The sequence below is a fragment of the Grampus griseus genome, assembly GCF_964374135.1.
Source record: "Grampus griseus genome assembly, chromosome: 9".
Lineage (NCBI taxonomy): Eukaryota > Metazoa > Chordata > Mammalia > Artiodactyla > Delphinidae > Grampus > Grampus griseus.
In genome coordinates, this window is record NC_139003.1 from 18,598,054 (window position 1) to 18,614,266 (window position 16,213).

At 42.9% G+C, this 16,213-nt stretch overlaps 1 protein-coding gene across 1 annotated transcript in view; it reads right to left on the reverse strand.

Moving 5' to 3' along the window:
- Positions 1–16,213, reverse strand: part of LRGUK (leucine rich repeats and guanylate kinase domain containing) — a gene marked incomplete at both ends in the record, with an annotated part of 117,997 nt that overhangs the window by 20,919 nt on the left and 80,865 nt on the right. Inside the window, 3 exons of the mRNA XM_082661412.1 lie at positions 733–875; positions 1,228–1,304; positions 12,418–14,125. Coding sequence (XP_082517538.1) covers positions 733–875; positions 1,228–1,304; positions 12,418–14,125 — 1,928 coding nt within the window. The remainder of the gene's footprint in view (positions 1–732; positions 876–1,227; positions 1,305–12,417; positions 14,126–16,213) is intronic.

A 16,213-nucleotide genomic window follows, 5' to 3' on the forward strand; every position in this document is an offset into this window, starting at 1 on the left:
CTGAAGTAACCAGTCTGATTCTTGTGACCACTGCCCATGGTTCTGACTTTAGAAGACAATGGGATTATTTGCTTAGAACAGGCAAGGCTTAGGGAAACACGACCAAGGAGCTGACAACCAAATCAGAAGTCCTGTCCCTTCTGAGGCAATGGCAACGATCTAGGTCTCTGTGTTCCCAGACCATCACAGAAAAACCATCACAAACAGAAAAGAGCATGACCTAATATGAAGGTAGGGCCAACTTCCACATATCCTGACTTCTCTGAGTTCTCAAAGAACGGGATCTTTTAAGTCATAGGATGGGTCTAAGTACTGCAAGGTTATAAGACATGGACTCTTTGAGTGGACTCACTTTGAAGGCTCAGCACAAGAATACGCAACATTATATCCCAACAGTAAAGCAAGTTTTCCCTTGAAATACATATTCTACAGTATTAATTCTATTCTATTAGTTCTTGTCTATGCTTGTTAAATAGGAGAACTGAGCGTCAGAACTTCCACTGGGAGCCTGGGGGAAAGGTACTCAAAAAAATCTACACTGTATATTCTGTTTTTAGAACCCATGCCTATTCTTAGAGGTGTAGAAAGAGGGGGAAAAAACTTGTCTTCAGCTGACACCAGTCAGAGGACAGTTTTGGTGAAACTTATTAGTCTTGAAATATACAATGCCCTTTTTGTCTGACTTTTGTAATGCTCAGTTCCAGCTTCCCTCACCCCTCTATCCCTTCTTACCGCTGGTATGTTTTTGCCTGAAAGTTTGGCCCATAATTTCACAAAGTAGTTTCTGTCTGCAAAATCCAGGGACTCAAATTCACTCGAAGCTCTAAACTTCTTCGAAGTCTTTTCAGGTTTCAGCTGAGGTTTCTTAATATCTGCTAGGGAAAAAAGTAAAGTTTAAAATAAAAGGCATAAAATTGGATAAAGCAACTTTCTGAAGTAAGAGAATGTTTTATGCGTGGATTTGCCCAAACACAATAAAGTGTATACTTAAAGTCTGTGCATTTCAACTTGAAAGTAAGATAACTAAAAATTTATGTCTCAGAACACGATAACAATAATAATTATTATTGAAAATTATAAAGTCAGCCTGCAGCACCTAGTAGACATGTCCTGGGAGTACCCTTAGTGTTCAAATAATACAGACTTATGAATGGAATTAAAGGAAGTAAAACTTAACAAAAACAATGGCTTTCAGATACTTAAGTGAAAAGTTCCCTTTATAATTACTTTCCATTTGACAAAATTGTCCTAAAAGGCTAAAATCATCATCATCATCATCATCATCATGCAACACTAAGAAAAACCTTTTTAAAAGAATGGAGTGGATGATGAGGTCAGTATTTAACAGAATTTACACATAAATACTGTCTAATGTTCCCTACAAAACATCAGAATGTCCAGAGGCCTAGAATATAAAGAATCTAAATTTCTATCACTGCTCACGTATAGTGGGCCCAGGTGTACATACATTTGGATTTATTAGGAACATCAACACTTACAGTATTGCTACAAAAATGCCAAAATAAATAATCTCCACACCTACACTAGCCAATATGGCTGACTGAGCAGATGTGGGAAGCTATCCCCACCCAAGACAAAATAAATAGTGGATAACATATAACAGAAATTTGTTTTTATCACATAGCAAAACTGAAACCAAGCAAGAAAAATTTCCAGGTGCTGGAAGTGAAGTGAAGATTCCAAGTCAGAGGAGTGGAAATTGATGTCAAGAGGTCAGAGAGTGCCTCGGGGGCTGAGGTTTCTGGACTGAGAGGCAAGGCCAGTCCCTGTGTGCTTAATGTACGAGACCTGGGCTCTCTATTAGGCGAGAAGTGGGAAAGGGAGTGTCTGGAAATCTCAGCCCACAGACCTCAGGACTTAGCCTGGGCACAGTCTCACCTGGACTGAGGGTGGAGACACCTGTGGGAAATCAGACCTCTACTCCTGGGCTGTGTGCTGGTATAGAATCTGAAATTGCACTCCTACCAAATTGTGTGGCAATCCCTAGCTGATAAAAAGAAGGTACAGGGCTTCCCTGGTGGAGCAGTGGTTGAGAGTCCGCCTGCCGATGCAGGGGACATGGGTTCGTGCCCCGGTCCAGGAAGATGCCACATACCACAGAGCGGCTCCCGTGAGCCATGGCCGCTGAGCCTGCGCGTCCGGAGCCTGTGCTCTCCACAACGGGAGAGGCCCGCGTACCGCAAAAAAAAAAAAAGAAGGTACAAGCTGGACTTCCCTGGTGGTCCAGTGGGTAAGAATCCACCTGCCATTGCAGGGGACACGGGTTCAATCCCTGGCTCGGGAAGATCCCACATGCTGCGAAGCAACTAAGCCCATGAACCACAACTACTGAAGCCCGCATGCTCTAGAGCCTGCATGCCACAACTACTGAGCCTGCGCACCACGACTACTGAAGTCTACACACTCTAGAGCCTGCACACCACAATTACTGAACCCATACACCGCAATTACTGAAGCCCGCATGCTTTAGGGCCCATGTACCGCAACTACTGAGCCCATGTGCTGCAACTACCAAAGCCCGCACACCTAGAGCCTGTGCTCCGCAACAAGAGAAGCCACCGCAGTGAGAAGCCCGTGCACCTCAACGAAGAGTAGCCCCCACTTGCCGTAACTAGAGAAAGCCTGTGTGCAGCAACGAAGACCCAGCATAGCCATAAACAAATAAATTTTTTAAAAAAGTAGGTAAAAGGTGTTGCAGACAAGTAAAAGTATTGAACCACGGTAGGGAAGCCTAAAGCTCCACAACCCAGCACCAGTCTTGAGAGAGGGGGAGAGACTCAGAAGATGCAACAAATGGGCAAATCCACAGCCAAGAAATTCCAGGTGATAGAGCATTCTGGAAAGAACATTGAAGTAACTATGTTCATAACAATCACAGAGGTAATAGGACACGATTATTATGTGGAAACATACTCTGCTAAATCTTCATAATGGAAAAGCCATTCAACCCGTATTGGTTGAGCACCTACTATGTGGCAGACAGCGCTCTGGGTGTTGGGATAGAGCAGTAAATAAAATGTCCTTGACCTGTGGGACTTACACTCTAATGTCGAAGACAGACAATAACACCAGATAATGTCAGGTAGTAGTGATAAGTGCGATGAAGGACCAGGCAGGCAGATAAGGAGGCAATGAGAGACAGCATGATGGCCAAAGGAAGTCCTCCCTAAGATGGTGACATCTGCACAGTGATCTGAAGTCATAAAGAAGGAAGGCATTCAAATATCTGGGGCAAAAGCGTATCAGGCAGAGAGAGTGGCTTTGTATTAAGACCCAGAAGCATGCTTAACACAACTGAATTACAGTAAAGAATTCAGCACGGCTGAAACAAGGCAAACTAACAACCAAAAAAGAGACGGAAGGGCTGAATCTTATGCTCATTAAAAAACAAACAAACAAAACCAAAACACTTGTCCTCTTGATGGGACTCTAAGAACAGAGCATTGTGAAAAAGATCAGATGAATCTGAAAAAAAAAGATGAAATTTAAAGAAATAGAAGCTATATTTATATAATTTCCATAGAAATGACCCTCTCTGTGTATAAAAGCTTATTTAAAATATAGTATATATTTGTGTCAGGGTTCCTTCTTCCAGCTTTCTCAGACGTAAGCCAATTGTACTATGATGTAAACAAACCAAGTTCTATCTGATGATACAACGCAGCTGTAATTCAACAGTTGAATGTCTTAATGGTTTCTCAGCAACAAAACAATTTGGGAAAAAATAATGTGTTTAGATTACTATTAAACTACATTGTAATGCTGCCACTTTAGGGACTCGGACTCCTATAATAAAGAGTTTCATACAGTTCTTAATATAGTTTCAAATGTCTTAATACATTAATGAACAAGAGATCTTACTTCTCAATAAAAAAAAAACAACCCAGTTACCAGTGTTATAATACCCTGCAACCAAGTTTCTTAAAGTGATCTTATTCAAAGTATCTAAAAGTCAACCTTGAGGCAACATTAAATTATATATATAAGTTACTGTACAGTCCACAAAAATGACCAAGTTCTTCAGTATATAAGCTGGTTACATTTACTTAAACACCTACAATGAAGCCTAAGTGAAGTTAATGATGCATGACAGATCTTCAAGCTATTTTATGGATTGGTATCATTACCAAATATAAGAAAATATAAATGAAATATCTGGAACAACCAGAACTACATCTCAAATTAATTCAAAATAACTTAGACCTTTTGTTTAGAATTATCTCTCTTTGCAGTCAAGTGAATTAAAATAATATTCGTATAAAACATTTTAAAAGAATAACCACAGAATCCAACCAAAATAACAAATGCAGTAGAAGCCATGCACCTAAGATAAAACATCTGTGTATACTTCATAACACATTATGACAAAGACTATATAGGGCCCTTTACTGCAAACAAGAAAGGAGAAAATAAAAGATGCTGATGATCTGATATTATAGGCACACAGCCATTTCAATAACTAGTAATAAAATTAGAATTTGGGGGTCAGATTGTGTATATTTTGAAAAACAAAAATCCCTATTTTGATAACCAATTTTTCTACAGCAGTAAGGTTACTTGTATAGCAAAACAACTAAGTCAATCTCCTGTCTAAAAACATGAGACCAAATTAATATTTAAATAAAACTTTGCCAAAAAAAAAAAATCAGCACCAGTGTTTGTCTCTCTTTGAAAACACTTGGAAATGTATGACTTGGAAGTAGGCTTTAATTTTCATACAAAAGTTCTCAGATAGCCAGAATCATTCAGTTTTTCCCACTCAAATGGGGCTTAAAAAACATGTTTATTCTGGTAGTAGTGAGGTTTTTTAAATTAGCAAGAGTAATTTACACTACCATGATTAAATACATATACATCTGTAAAATGTAAATAGCTATAAAAATCCCTGTGGAAGTCTCAGTGCTGAAATATGTAACCACAAAAAGGACCAAAAGCAAATTAAAGCATAATAATCTGCTACACAATTTAAAATATTTATTTATTTTTAATAGGATAGTTACATAATTCACAGTTAAGGGAAATGCTCAGTTCATTAGAAAGTATTATCACAAAACTGAAGGTGCCAAAAGAAGCCATTTTTTCCAGGACAGAATTAAATCTTATAAGTCTTGACTATCTGTGCTTCTGAGAAAGGAATAATAGCAACTAGAAAAATAATCATTTCACATAATATCCATAAAAATTTTCCATAGCAAAATAAGCTTTTATAGTAGAAAGCTATCATATAGTAATAATGTTCATGCTATACATGATAAAATGAATGCACATACTCAACTATTCTAACAGTAAAGTGCTATATTCTTGAGTGTCCGATCAAAGGAATAATCAGCTATTTAAACAGAGAACAGATTCTACATCAGGACAAAGGAAGCATGTGAATGTGCCTTCTCACACTGAAAGAATGAGGTACAAAAAGAATGCTTTTTTCCATTGAACTTCATACTTTGAAATGTCTTCAGTAGAGCTGAACTAATGGGTTAAATATTTGGACACTGTATAGAGGATGTCCTAAATAAAACATATAACAATAGTACCATGAATTTCAGGGTTTCTTTTAAATGAATGAGTTTATCATGAAGTAGTTAACTGACACTTTGAAGGAGAGAGGATGTAGGACAGATAAACTTCAAGAGTGGAAACTTGATGCATAAGATTTGGACATGTACAGAATTTGGGATAAGGAGAGAAGGAAAGGGTAGCTATGGCTGACAGAAATAGGACAGAAACATTCAGGGAGCTGGAACACAAACTAAAGGCTTCCTCTCCTTTGAGCAGTACGTTTGATAACTAAATTTCCAATGTGACTTCCACCCAACCCTACAGCCCCACCTCTGCTAAGTGTAGTTTTCGTTTGCAAGAGCTCATCCTTCAAGAACAACATTTTCAAAGATGTTGTTTCATTGGTCACTTCTCAAGCAAAGACATCTTTTGTCTTTCTTCCCTTTGCTATCTTTGTCCTTGGAAACCAAGGGTCTTTAGATCCGGTACCATGTAGAAGCCAGTCTCTGTTTCAACCTACCACAAAGAGAAAACAAAATGCCAGCTATCTGGTAGTTTATTCCTGAGTCAAGTAACTTGATGCCATTTACCATCTAACCTAGACGAAACACAGAATGTAAATGCCTTTGATATTATCAATGACATAGTAACAATAAAAATAATAGGTAACATTTACTGAGCATACTACGTTCTAGGCGCTATTACAAGTCTCTTCCATGTGTATCACATGTCAATTTCATAATAACCTCGGAACTGATGTCTCCTCACTCAGTTCTCCAAGCTGCAATGCTACCTGTGAATGTGCGTTAAAGAATCTCTTGATCTCAGTAACATTTTCCTGAACTGCAATTTCTTTCCAATATAATCCTAATTCTGTTTAAGGCCCTTTATTCAATTAAGGTTGTCAAAAATTTTAAAGGATTTTCAGAGAAGACCGCATCATTTGCCAAATATTTCCACCAGTCCTTTCCAATTAAGGATAAAATGCTACTGGGACCTCCCTGGCAGTCCAATGGTTAGGACTTCGCCTTCCAATGCAGGGGGGTGTGCGGGTTCGATTCCTGGTCAGGGAGCTGAGATCCCACATGCCTCGTGGCCAAGGAACCAAGACATAAAGCAGAAGCAATGTTGTAACAAATTCAATAAAGACTTTAAAAATGGTCTACATCAACAACAAACAAAAATCTTAAAAAAAAAAAGGATAAAATGCTATTTAAAAATTTTTTTTTTTACTGCTTACATGTTAATGCTAACAAACACTCATATAAGTACTTACTATGTGCCAGACATTGTTCTGGGTGTTTTTCAATATATTAACTCATTTAATCCTCACAATAATCTTGAGGCAGGTACTACTATTATCTCCATTTTATATTACATGAGGCCTTTGTAAACTGCTCAAGGTCACACAGCTAGATTGTACTGGAACTGGAATTTCCAATGAAAATTTTGACTCAGTGTTATCTGAAATCATGAATTTCTAAGGTTACAAACTTTTTAAAAAAGGACTCCAGCTTTTGCTAATCAGGACTGCTCTCTCATCATCACCTTTGAGATGAAAGATTTGGTGTCTAACATTATTTATCATCAACAGAAAGAAACAGTCTCTTCTTATTTTCTTTTCTGAATGCCTGGTCAATAAAGAAATGTGATTTCTAGAATGATGTCTTAAATTCATTTATGGACAGACTGTGATTTGGAGGAACCTTTATAGTAACGAGGTGATTTTCAGTGTTGTCGTGAAACAGAAGGAAAGGGAACCAGCTAAGGACTTAGTGGTTAAAACACTCGATCAAGACTGGTTTTTTTAGCTTTACATAAGAACTTTATACTATGCGTAAAAATTTTCAATATACCTTATCCAGAGTCCTAACACTGACAAAGAGCATAACTGCTAATACACTGAATCCTTCCGTTGTCACAGAAAATAATTCAGTATAAATCACGCCAATCCATCCCACCTCACTTGAAGGCAACCTGAGCAGGGTAGTACCTGGTCAGTAGGCCTCTAAGAACAGAACCATAGCAAAGCTCCAGAGCACTCAGTACAGGGTTTTTCAAAAACTGCAGGCTGCAGACTAAATTGTGAAATCAGTTTAATAGGTCATGACCAGTGTGTTAAAGAATTAAGATTGAATAGAATAGAAGGTATCAGAGTTTATCACCACAGTGAAGGTATTTCATTATACCTTTGTTTCCTATGCATGTAGGTCTGTGTGTAGGTCATGATATTATGAGCTGTACCCCTAGTTACGGGTTTTGGACTAGAAAGTTTGAAAGCCACTGATCTAATGAGTATTAACTCTGCAATTTTCTAGTACTAGGCTCTCTATTTAATAAAATAGGCTGCCGGGTTCTTCAGAGCCAGCCAGCAGAGCTAGATTATAAAAGGAACCTTAAATTTCAGCCAGTCCGACTAATCACCCAACCTAAGGAGACTTTCTGTGAGATTCCCATCACAGAGCATCTAAGTTATGGGGAGAGCCTGTCTGCTCCTCTGTACATGACTCTGACTCCTAGAAAGTTCTCATTAAGCCAAATCGAAATAGAATATTAGGGTGCTGCTTTCACAGGACAGCTTTTCATATGTGGGAATTTACTTCTATATAACTTTTTCTGAATACACACAGGCTTGTTGTAGAAAATTTACAAAATACTAAAAAGCATAAAAGAGAAAATAAAAATTACCCATAATCTAACAACCCAGAGCTGACAACTGGAACCATACTAGCTGTACCTCCTTAACCTGCTTTCTTCTTAATAAGTAACAAATATGTTCCTCTTCCAAAATTCTACAACATGATTATAAGGGCAACATACAGCTGAACCAGAACTTTTGGCCCATAACTTATTTCTGAAATCCCATTAGCTGGCTTAATTATTTCCAGGTTTTATTACAAAGACATTAATATGAACACCCTTGTACATACCATATTTCCTTATAATTCTTGGATTGGAATTGCTAGGTTAAAGACATGCAGTATTTGGAGGCTTTGACAGGTACTGTAAAGCTGTCCCCAGAAAAGTTGTGCCCATTTACCTTCCCAATGATGACAGAGAAAGTGCACTGACCCTGAGCCTCACCGAGAACAGGCATTTGTTTTCCATCTTTGCCACTCTGGTACCCAAAAAAGTCTATTCTGTTTTGACTTAAGTGAGAGTGAAACAAATACTTTTTGACATATTTTTTGGCCATTTTTACTTCCCTTTCTGTAAATTACTACCAAATTACCCTTTGTCCAATTATCTTCTGAGGTTTGAAAAGAATTGATTTAGCTCTTTAAATATTTGAAGAAGGCTCTTGCACCCAGTGGAATTATCATCTCTGTTGATTTGAATACTAAATGCCAGACTTCTTTTAAAAAGCTGAAGATTGTATTAGCTAATAGAATGACTAAAGTCCACAACGTTCTTTTTTTTCCCCATAAAGATCCCTTTGCTGAGGAACATAGCATATGAAAGTGATACGAACTTTGTTTGTAAATGTAGATGGAAAATGACAATTTTTTAAATATTTATGTTCTACAGTTAAAAAGCAGAAGTTCCCCTTATACTGAGAAAAATCAATAATAGCTGTTAAAAACCTCTCACCAAGGGAGGAGTTGGTAATCTTTTCTATTCCTTTCCTTGAACAACAAACAAAATGTCCAGCTGCACTGAATCTGAGATGTTAATACGACCAAAACACAAACACGAACCTGACACCATCATGGACCCCGGGGAAGGGCGTTAGAACTTCTTCCAAGTCAAAAGATGGGAAATTTGGCGTCTCACTTTGCATGAGAACCCTAATGAAAATGCAGCCCCAAATGCCTTAAGGAGCCTCAGAAACAGCTGCCCGAGGAGGAGACCAAGGAAATTTCTGTAGTTTTTCACCTCAGTGAGGTACTAGTGCCTCTAAAATGCCCCATACAAAGGTCCTAAAGGTGGGTGGGTATCCTGATTTTCCTCCTCTCTTTCACAGTCTGCACTCCCCCTACATCCAGTCCAAATATCTTGAATCTGCCCATTCCTGCCACAATGCCTTATTTCAGGCCCTTACTACCTTCCTGTCAGGACTAATGCAATAGCTTCCCAGCATTCCTGCTGCCATCTAAATTGCCCTCTTTAAAGTGATCCTCTACGCTGACTCGAAACAGATGCCTCTAAGATAAAAAATTTCACCATTCAATGGCTCCCCATTGTCAGAAGATCAAGTTTCCAATCTCACGAGCACAGCACAATGTGCCCTTTGGAGCTACGTACGCCTATAGCTCTCCTGACACTTCGGTCCAGAAGATGCTACGCCTGCTCTTCCCTCCACGCTTAGGCAGATGCTGTTCCCTCGTCTGAGACCTTCCCTTCCCTTCCATCAGTCTGCTGACTGCTCTGCAACCTTGAGGACTTGGCTGAAAAGATGACTTCCTCTTGGAAGTGTTTTCTGATCCAGTTCTCACATCCCAGCCTGAATTCAGTGGCCTTTCTTAGTATTCTTATGGCGTTCTGGGAGTTTCCTTCTCTATTTGATGTTAACCCTATCCTAGTGTGCTGTGGGGCCTCCAGCTGCCCTGATCACATGTAATGAACCTTCCTATCCGTCTCCCTTGAGAAGAGAGAGCTCCTTGGAGTATCCTCACCATCTTACTCTATGTAGAAACTATCACAGTGTCTGGCATATATGAAGTACTCAATCAATGCTTGTTGGGGGACTTGAACTAACTTAAGAAAAATAAGTTATGAGATGTTAAAAAATTCACCTTATTCATTTCATCTTGGACAAACCAGACAAATCAGAGTGTAATTATTAGTATAACATAGGCTCTTCATTATACAAGAAGAGTCCTGCATCCTGGATTATAAAAATATCAATTTTCTCTACTGCACTTGAAATAACACTTGACATACACACAATTTTTGTGGACACATGCTCTTTGTGTAAGATAAGACACGTTTACACAGGCATGTAGTCATCAGTTACATTTTTAAAATACAGGATGCCAAACCCAGCTTAACATGTATACATAGTAAGTACTCAATAAATATCTTGTGAATTCTTAAGAGTCAAATATTAAACTGGTTGCTCTGCTTACGTTATTCTCTTTTATGTGAATGCTAGGGTTCACAGGATTGAACCCAATGAGTATATCTAAATGTGCCCTGTCCCCAGCCAGAGTAAATTGGCTGTGGAATGAGCATCTGACCCACGCCGGGCCAATCAGAGTCTTTCCCTGAATATAATTTTTTAAATCTTAGGACCAAGGAGCATGTGAGTTAATTCCTTTCTGGTAGTGGGAGGTGCCAGATAGAATACCAAATGTAAAATTTAAGAGCTACTGATGGTCACATTCCCTGCCATATGCAGAAACTGATATATAGTCATTTATATCATAGAGAGGAAGCCAACATGGAGAAAAAAACAGAGATGAGAAATGATAAGAGTCCTGGAGATGACAAGATTCTAGGAGATGACAAGCGTCCAGCAGATGACGAAAATACTGGAGATGATGACAGTTCTGGTTATGTTCAGAGATGGTCCCCAATCTCTCTGAGGTTCTGCTGCCCCTCTGCCCTCCCCAGAGTTTGGTTGAGTGACATACTCCCCTCCCTTCTAAAAGATTCACATAAGCTGGCTCAGATTGGATTCCTGTCACTTGCCAGCAAAAGAATCCTGATGTTATGAATAGATAAATAAAAAATGGGTTCGCCTCAGTTTTCTCCCTACTAATTCTTTTAACCAGCTGGTTTGGCATAACGAAGGCATGAGCTAATTTACATGAGGTTCCCCTTCAAAGAGAGAAGGAAGGTGTCCATTTCAAACAAAATAAGTTTCAGGCAGTATAAGCCAATGCAAATCCGAAGCCCTTGATCACTTGTCATGGGCGTAAAAAACCTGTCCTCTTCCCACAAATTAACTGTGGGTTTGGAATGTTTGTGGGAGAGACCAAGACCCAGAAACTGCAAAGGATTCCTTTCTCAGAGTTCTTTTTGCTTCTGGATCCCTTGATAACGCAAGAAGCATGAGAGAATTTTCTAATCTACAAGTGAATTTTCCTAATGAATAAAAGAAAGCTTAATGGCAATTCAGCACTGCTTCTGCCAGAGCCTGAAGTCAGGTTGGAGTTCGTCCAAGTCTGGACACAACGCCTCCCGGCCGGCACCAACCTTTCAGACCAGCTCTCTCTGCTGGAGCAGGGACACCGCTTGCTGGTGTACCCCACCACAGGGCTGCTCTTCCAGGCTGCGAAGGTGAGCCACAAAGGTGGCACACATGTGCGAAGGTTAACTACCTTCTAATAATGCAACGGGGGGCCTCCCATCCATGCTGGCTAGGGGCTGCAGAGGGAAGCTGGTGTGCAGACCACAGCGCCCTGGCCATAGCTTTCCACTCTGCATAGTACTGCTTTAGGGGGCGCAGACGTTCATGACCTGGTGGCCCAGGGACGGCTTACACCTTGGTGCTCTGCCTGCCCCGAGCTCACAGCCTACCCTTCCAGTTGCCCTGCTCCCCAGCAGACGCCTGATTCTGGGGTGCTCCCCTGTGTTTCCGGGTGCCTCTCTCTTTGGCTTGCTGCCTGGAAGCACCGTCCCTTTGGACAGAGCTCTCTCTGGTCTAACTGGTCCCCTGATGGGCTTGAGTCTCTTTGACAGGCTGCTGGGCGGGGACCACACCATGCCGCTCTGGGGGTGCGAAGCAGCCTCTCCCTTCTGAGACCTTCCCCTTCTATGAACCTCTCTTTTTTCGCCTTGGGTGCTCCCTGGGTGCTGACTCTGCAGAGGCCCCTCACTCTGGAGAGGTCTCCTTTGTGGGGGATGACCCCCTGGAGTTGGCTGATCACCGCTGAGGGTAGCTATATTTTCTTGAGATAATCCTCCAAAATTGTCTCTTTTCAAAGATGGTCCTTTCTTGGACCTGGCTACTTTCTGAACCAGGTCATTTGCGAGGAGGTTGGCATGGGCCTTTCTTCTGGAATAATGTACTTTTCCCCTTCTCTCTTCCTGTATCTGGGCATCTTTAGGCAATGGTTCAGCGTGGGATGGTTCAGGAATGGCTGGTGATTGGACTGTCCCTCTCCAGTCCCCCTGAGGGCTCCGAGGAGGCTGGGGGCCTCTGGGGGAGCCGGCTGACTCTGGGATTCTGGCTGCAAGGATGCCTCGTGGCCTCCAGGTGGTGCCCTTTTCAGCTGTGAGGGCCCTTTAGCTGTCTCTGTGGATAGGGTTTTTTTTTTCCTAGTTCCTGTCTGCTGTACTGGCTCTTGGTTTGGGGACAAGGCCTGTACATCTAGAATCTTCTTGCTGGAGGAGCAGCCTGCCTTGGGAGCGTGCCTCTCCTCTGCAGGCCTCAAATCATGAGGAGCGGCCCCCGTGTTCTGAGGCAGCTGTTCTGATAAGGGAGCGGGAATTCGAGGGAGCGTGACTACCTGAACCTCCCCTTCCTCGGGCGGATCGGGGGCGGCCTGTGGTGCCAGCTCCTGCCCCGGGGGCCTGATAAGGGGGAGCTTCACTTCCCTGACTCTCTCTTCCTGGACTTGCTGGGGACTGTGGCCCGGATGGGGGCTCAGGTTGTGTGGCTCTTTGGAATGGGGGGTGCTGGTGGGAGGAAGTTTGCTGGGGTCTCCTTCCTGAGCTAGCGGGGGCCTGGGAGAGGGAGTCATAGGTTGATCTGAGGCTGTTCCGAGAGCCTCCTGTCTGCTGGGTGGGGGGAGTTTGGGTGTGCGCCTCCGACTCTGGAGAGGAGCAAGGACCCGGGGCTGGGGCAGCCTGGTGGGAGCCAGCCGGCTTCTGGGAGGCAACGTCACCGGGTCTTCCCTGTCCTGGGTCTGTTTGGTACTGGTTGAGTCCTGGGGATGCGGCAATTCTGGGTAAGGAGTGTCAACCCGAACAACTTCTGCTCTGGGGATTCCCTCCTCCAGAGGTTGCTGAGAATCCCCCAGAGGTGGACCAAGCTTCTTGGCCTCGTCGGGACCAGAAGGATCTCTTGGAGGATCACGATGGGAACTGCCGGGTGGAAGACTGGCTGACCCAGTTTCCTCATCCTGGGTTCTCTGGGGGCTAAGGGATGTTGGGTCAGATCCCTGGGGAAGTTCAGAGCGGAGAGGGCCGGTGGGGGTTACCTTGGCCTCCCCTGATTCTTCATCCTGGTCCAGCTGAGGGCTGTGGGCTGACGGTGGGTCAGGGTGCTGAGAAGGCCCTTGGGAAGGAGTGATGGCAGACTGCCCCCCTTCACCTGCTTTCACCTCAGGTGTCGGGGCCTCATTCCCAGGGAGATTTGTGGTTACTGTTTTTGAAGAAAGATCTGAGTGTTGAGCATCCCCTTCCTTCCAGTTTGGGGATGAGTCTCGGGCCTGCTGGGGAACAACAAGCGCTGATGAGCTGGGCTGTGGCGGAGGCACAGCGTTGACCTGGCTATTGGGAGAACGCTCTTTTTGATGGGTTGCTCCCTCCTGAGTCAGCTCCTGGTTCTGGGAGGGAGCTAGGCTCTGATTTTCAGGGACCTTTGCAGGAATCTGCATTCCAGAGAGATGCTCTGTTATCTGGCCATCTGCTTGCAGTTTCGCCAAGTGCCTTGGGGATGGAACCAGGTGTGCTGGCACCCCAGAGGCAGTCTTCTTGCTAGAGGCAGCTCCCGCTTTAATATAAAAAGAAGTTAGCTAAAAACATCTTAACAAATACGATGATGTAACCTTAGAAATGAATAACCAAAAAGATCTTTTCTTTTTTTTGATGCACCTGGGATCTTGAAAAGAATAAAATTACACATATCGAAGAATTTAACCGTTCCTTCTCTGTGGGGATACTAGTGCCTATAATTCACTTATTTAGTGGAATTAGAGCAATATTTAGTCACCTGAAAACAGAAACTTTTATGAATAAACACAGAGAGGCTTCTTCACAGAACCAAAATTTATATCTAGGTCTGAAAGTGGCCAGAAAAGTTTCTAAGTGAATGAGATTTAAAATTTCACCACCTTAGGGGTCAATGCTGCTTTTCATGGTAGAAACTAGGGGATGGACAGCTAAGCCAGATGAAGCCCCATTTGTTTCCTTGTTTACCGGCCTTTTTCCTTGTCCCATAAAGAAACTGCGAGCTCTGTGAGGAGTCATGCCAGTTTACCAGTACCTAGCAAGGTGCAGAAGCTCAGCAGGCACTCTGTAAATAAGTGGTGAAAGGAGGAAGGAAGGAAAGAATAGATCTGATGGAATCACAAGGCACCATGGCTCAGGGAAGCTGCTCCTGAGGACCCACCATCCAAGCTGCTTGCCACCCCACCCCCAGGGCAACCACTTCCCTCCAAGTACTACCCTGGCTTCAAAAATGGGTCTCAGGGGCTTCCCTGGTGGTGCCGTGGTGAAGAATCCACCTGGCAATGCAGGGGACACAGCTTCGAGCCCTGGTCCGGGAAGATCCCACATACCGCGGAGCAACTAAGCCCGTGCGCCACAACTACTGAGCCTGCGCTCTAGAGCCCGCGAGCCACAGCTACTGAAGCCCGCATGCCACAACTACTAGAGGCCGCGTGCCACAACTACTGAAGCCCATGCGCCTAAAGCCCGTGCTCCACAATAAGAGAAGCCACCACAATGAGAAGCCCGCGTGCCACAACAAAGAGTAGCCCCCGCTCGCCGCAACTAGAGAAAGCCCGCACACAGCAACGAAGACCCAATGCTGCCAAAAATAAATAAATAAATAAATTTATAGAAAAAAGAAATGGCTCTCAGAGGCCACTAATCATGCAGTGTTGCAGAAGGGGGTTGCTTCCTTTAGTCACCACCACTGGAGCATGTTCTTAGAGTGATTCTGGTCTCCTGACACAATCGCCCCAGCAGGCACTTGTTTAGGGTAGAAGCCCTGGTATGTTCTGGTGACCCGTATATCATCGTAACCCAGTCCTTAGGACACAGCTCTGAAATGCTAGTGGTCACTTTGGAGGCGGCACACCGGTCTGGAACAGCCTTGAAGAAACTAGTCTCAGCTTACTCTGGGGGAGACCTGATACTCAGAGAGTCCAAACCGCATCAGACCTCGGCGGTGAGCCCAGGGTGGTCTATTCCCAGAAGCCAGCCAGGCTCCTGGCCACCAGCCCTTCTCTCCCCACAAAGCAGGCGGTGCTCGGACTACTCCGGGTTCTTCCTGAACCTCCTAGCCTGGGAGTGTACCCCGAGCACCCAGTCAAGCCAGGTGTCTCCAGGGACCGGGAGGAGACGGGGAGAAAGGAAAACCTTACCACTTGGTGGGGTTTCTGAGCGGCTGCCCTATTTGTCATTCTGATCACCCTAGTTTACAACAGTTATAAATTAAAACACAAACTTAGTCAAGAAACAAGGTTAAAATAAAATGTGAGAACAGTAAAAATATCTAGACTAGGCAAGTTCATAGAGACAGAAAGAAGATTAGAGGTCACCGGGGGGCTGGCCGGGAGTGGGGCGGGGTGGGTGTTGGTTATTTTGCTCAATGGGTATAGAGTTTCTGTTTGGAGTAGTAAAAAATATTTAAAATAGGCAGTGAATACAATTAATGCCTTTCAGGTGTACATCTAGAATGGCTAAAATGGAAAATTTTATGGTTTGTTGTATTTTTTAACAAAATAGAAAAATATAAGAATAGTGAAATCCAGAGCTGAAGGTTCTTTCCATCTAAGCCCTCCTGGTTTCCTATGATCAGACACGAGTTTTTCCCCCCACTTTTGCAATTTAACAATTCACATAATTTGCCAAG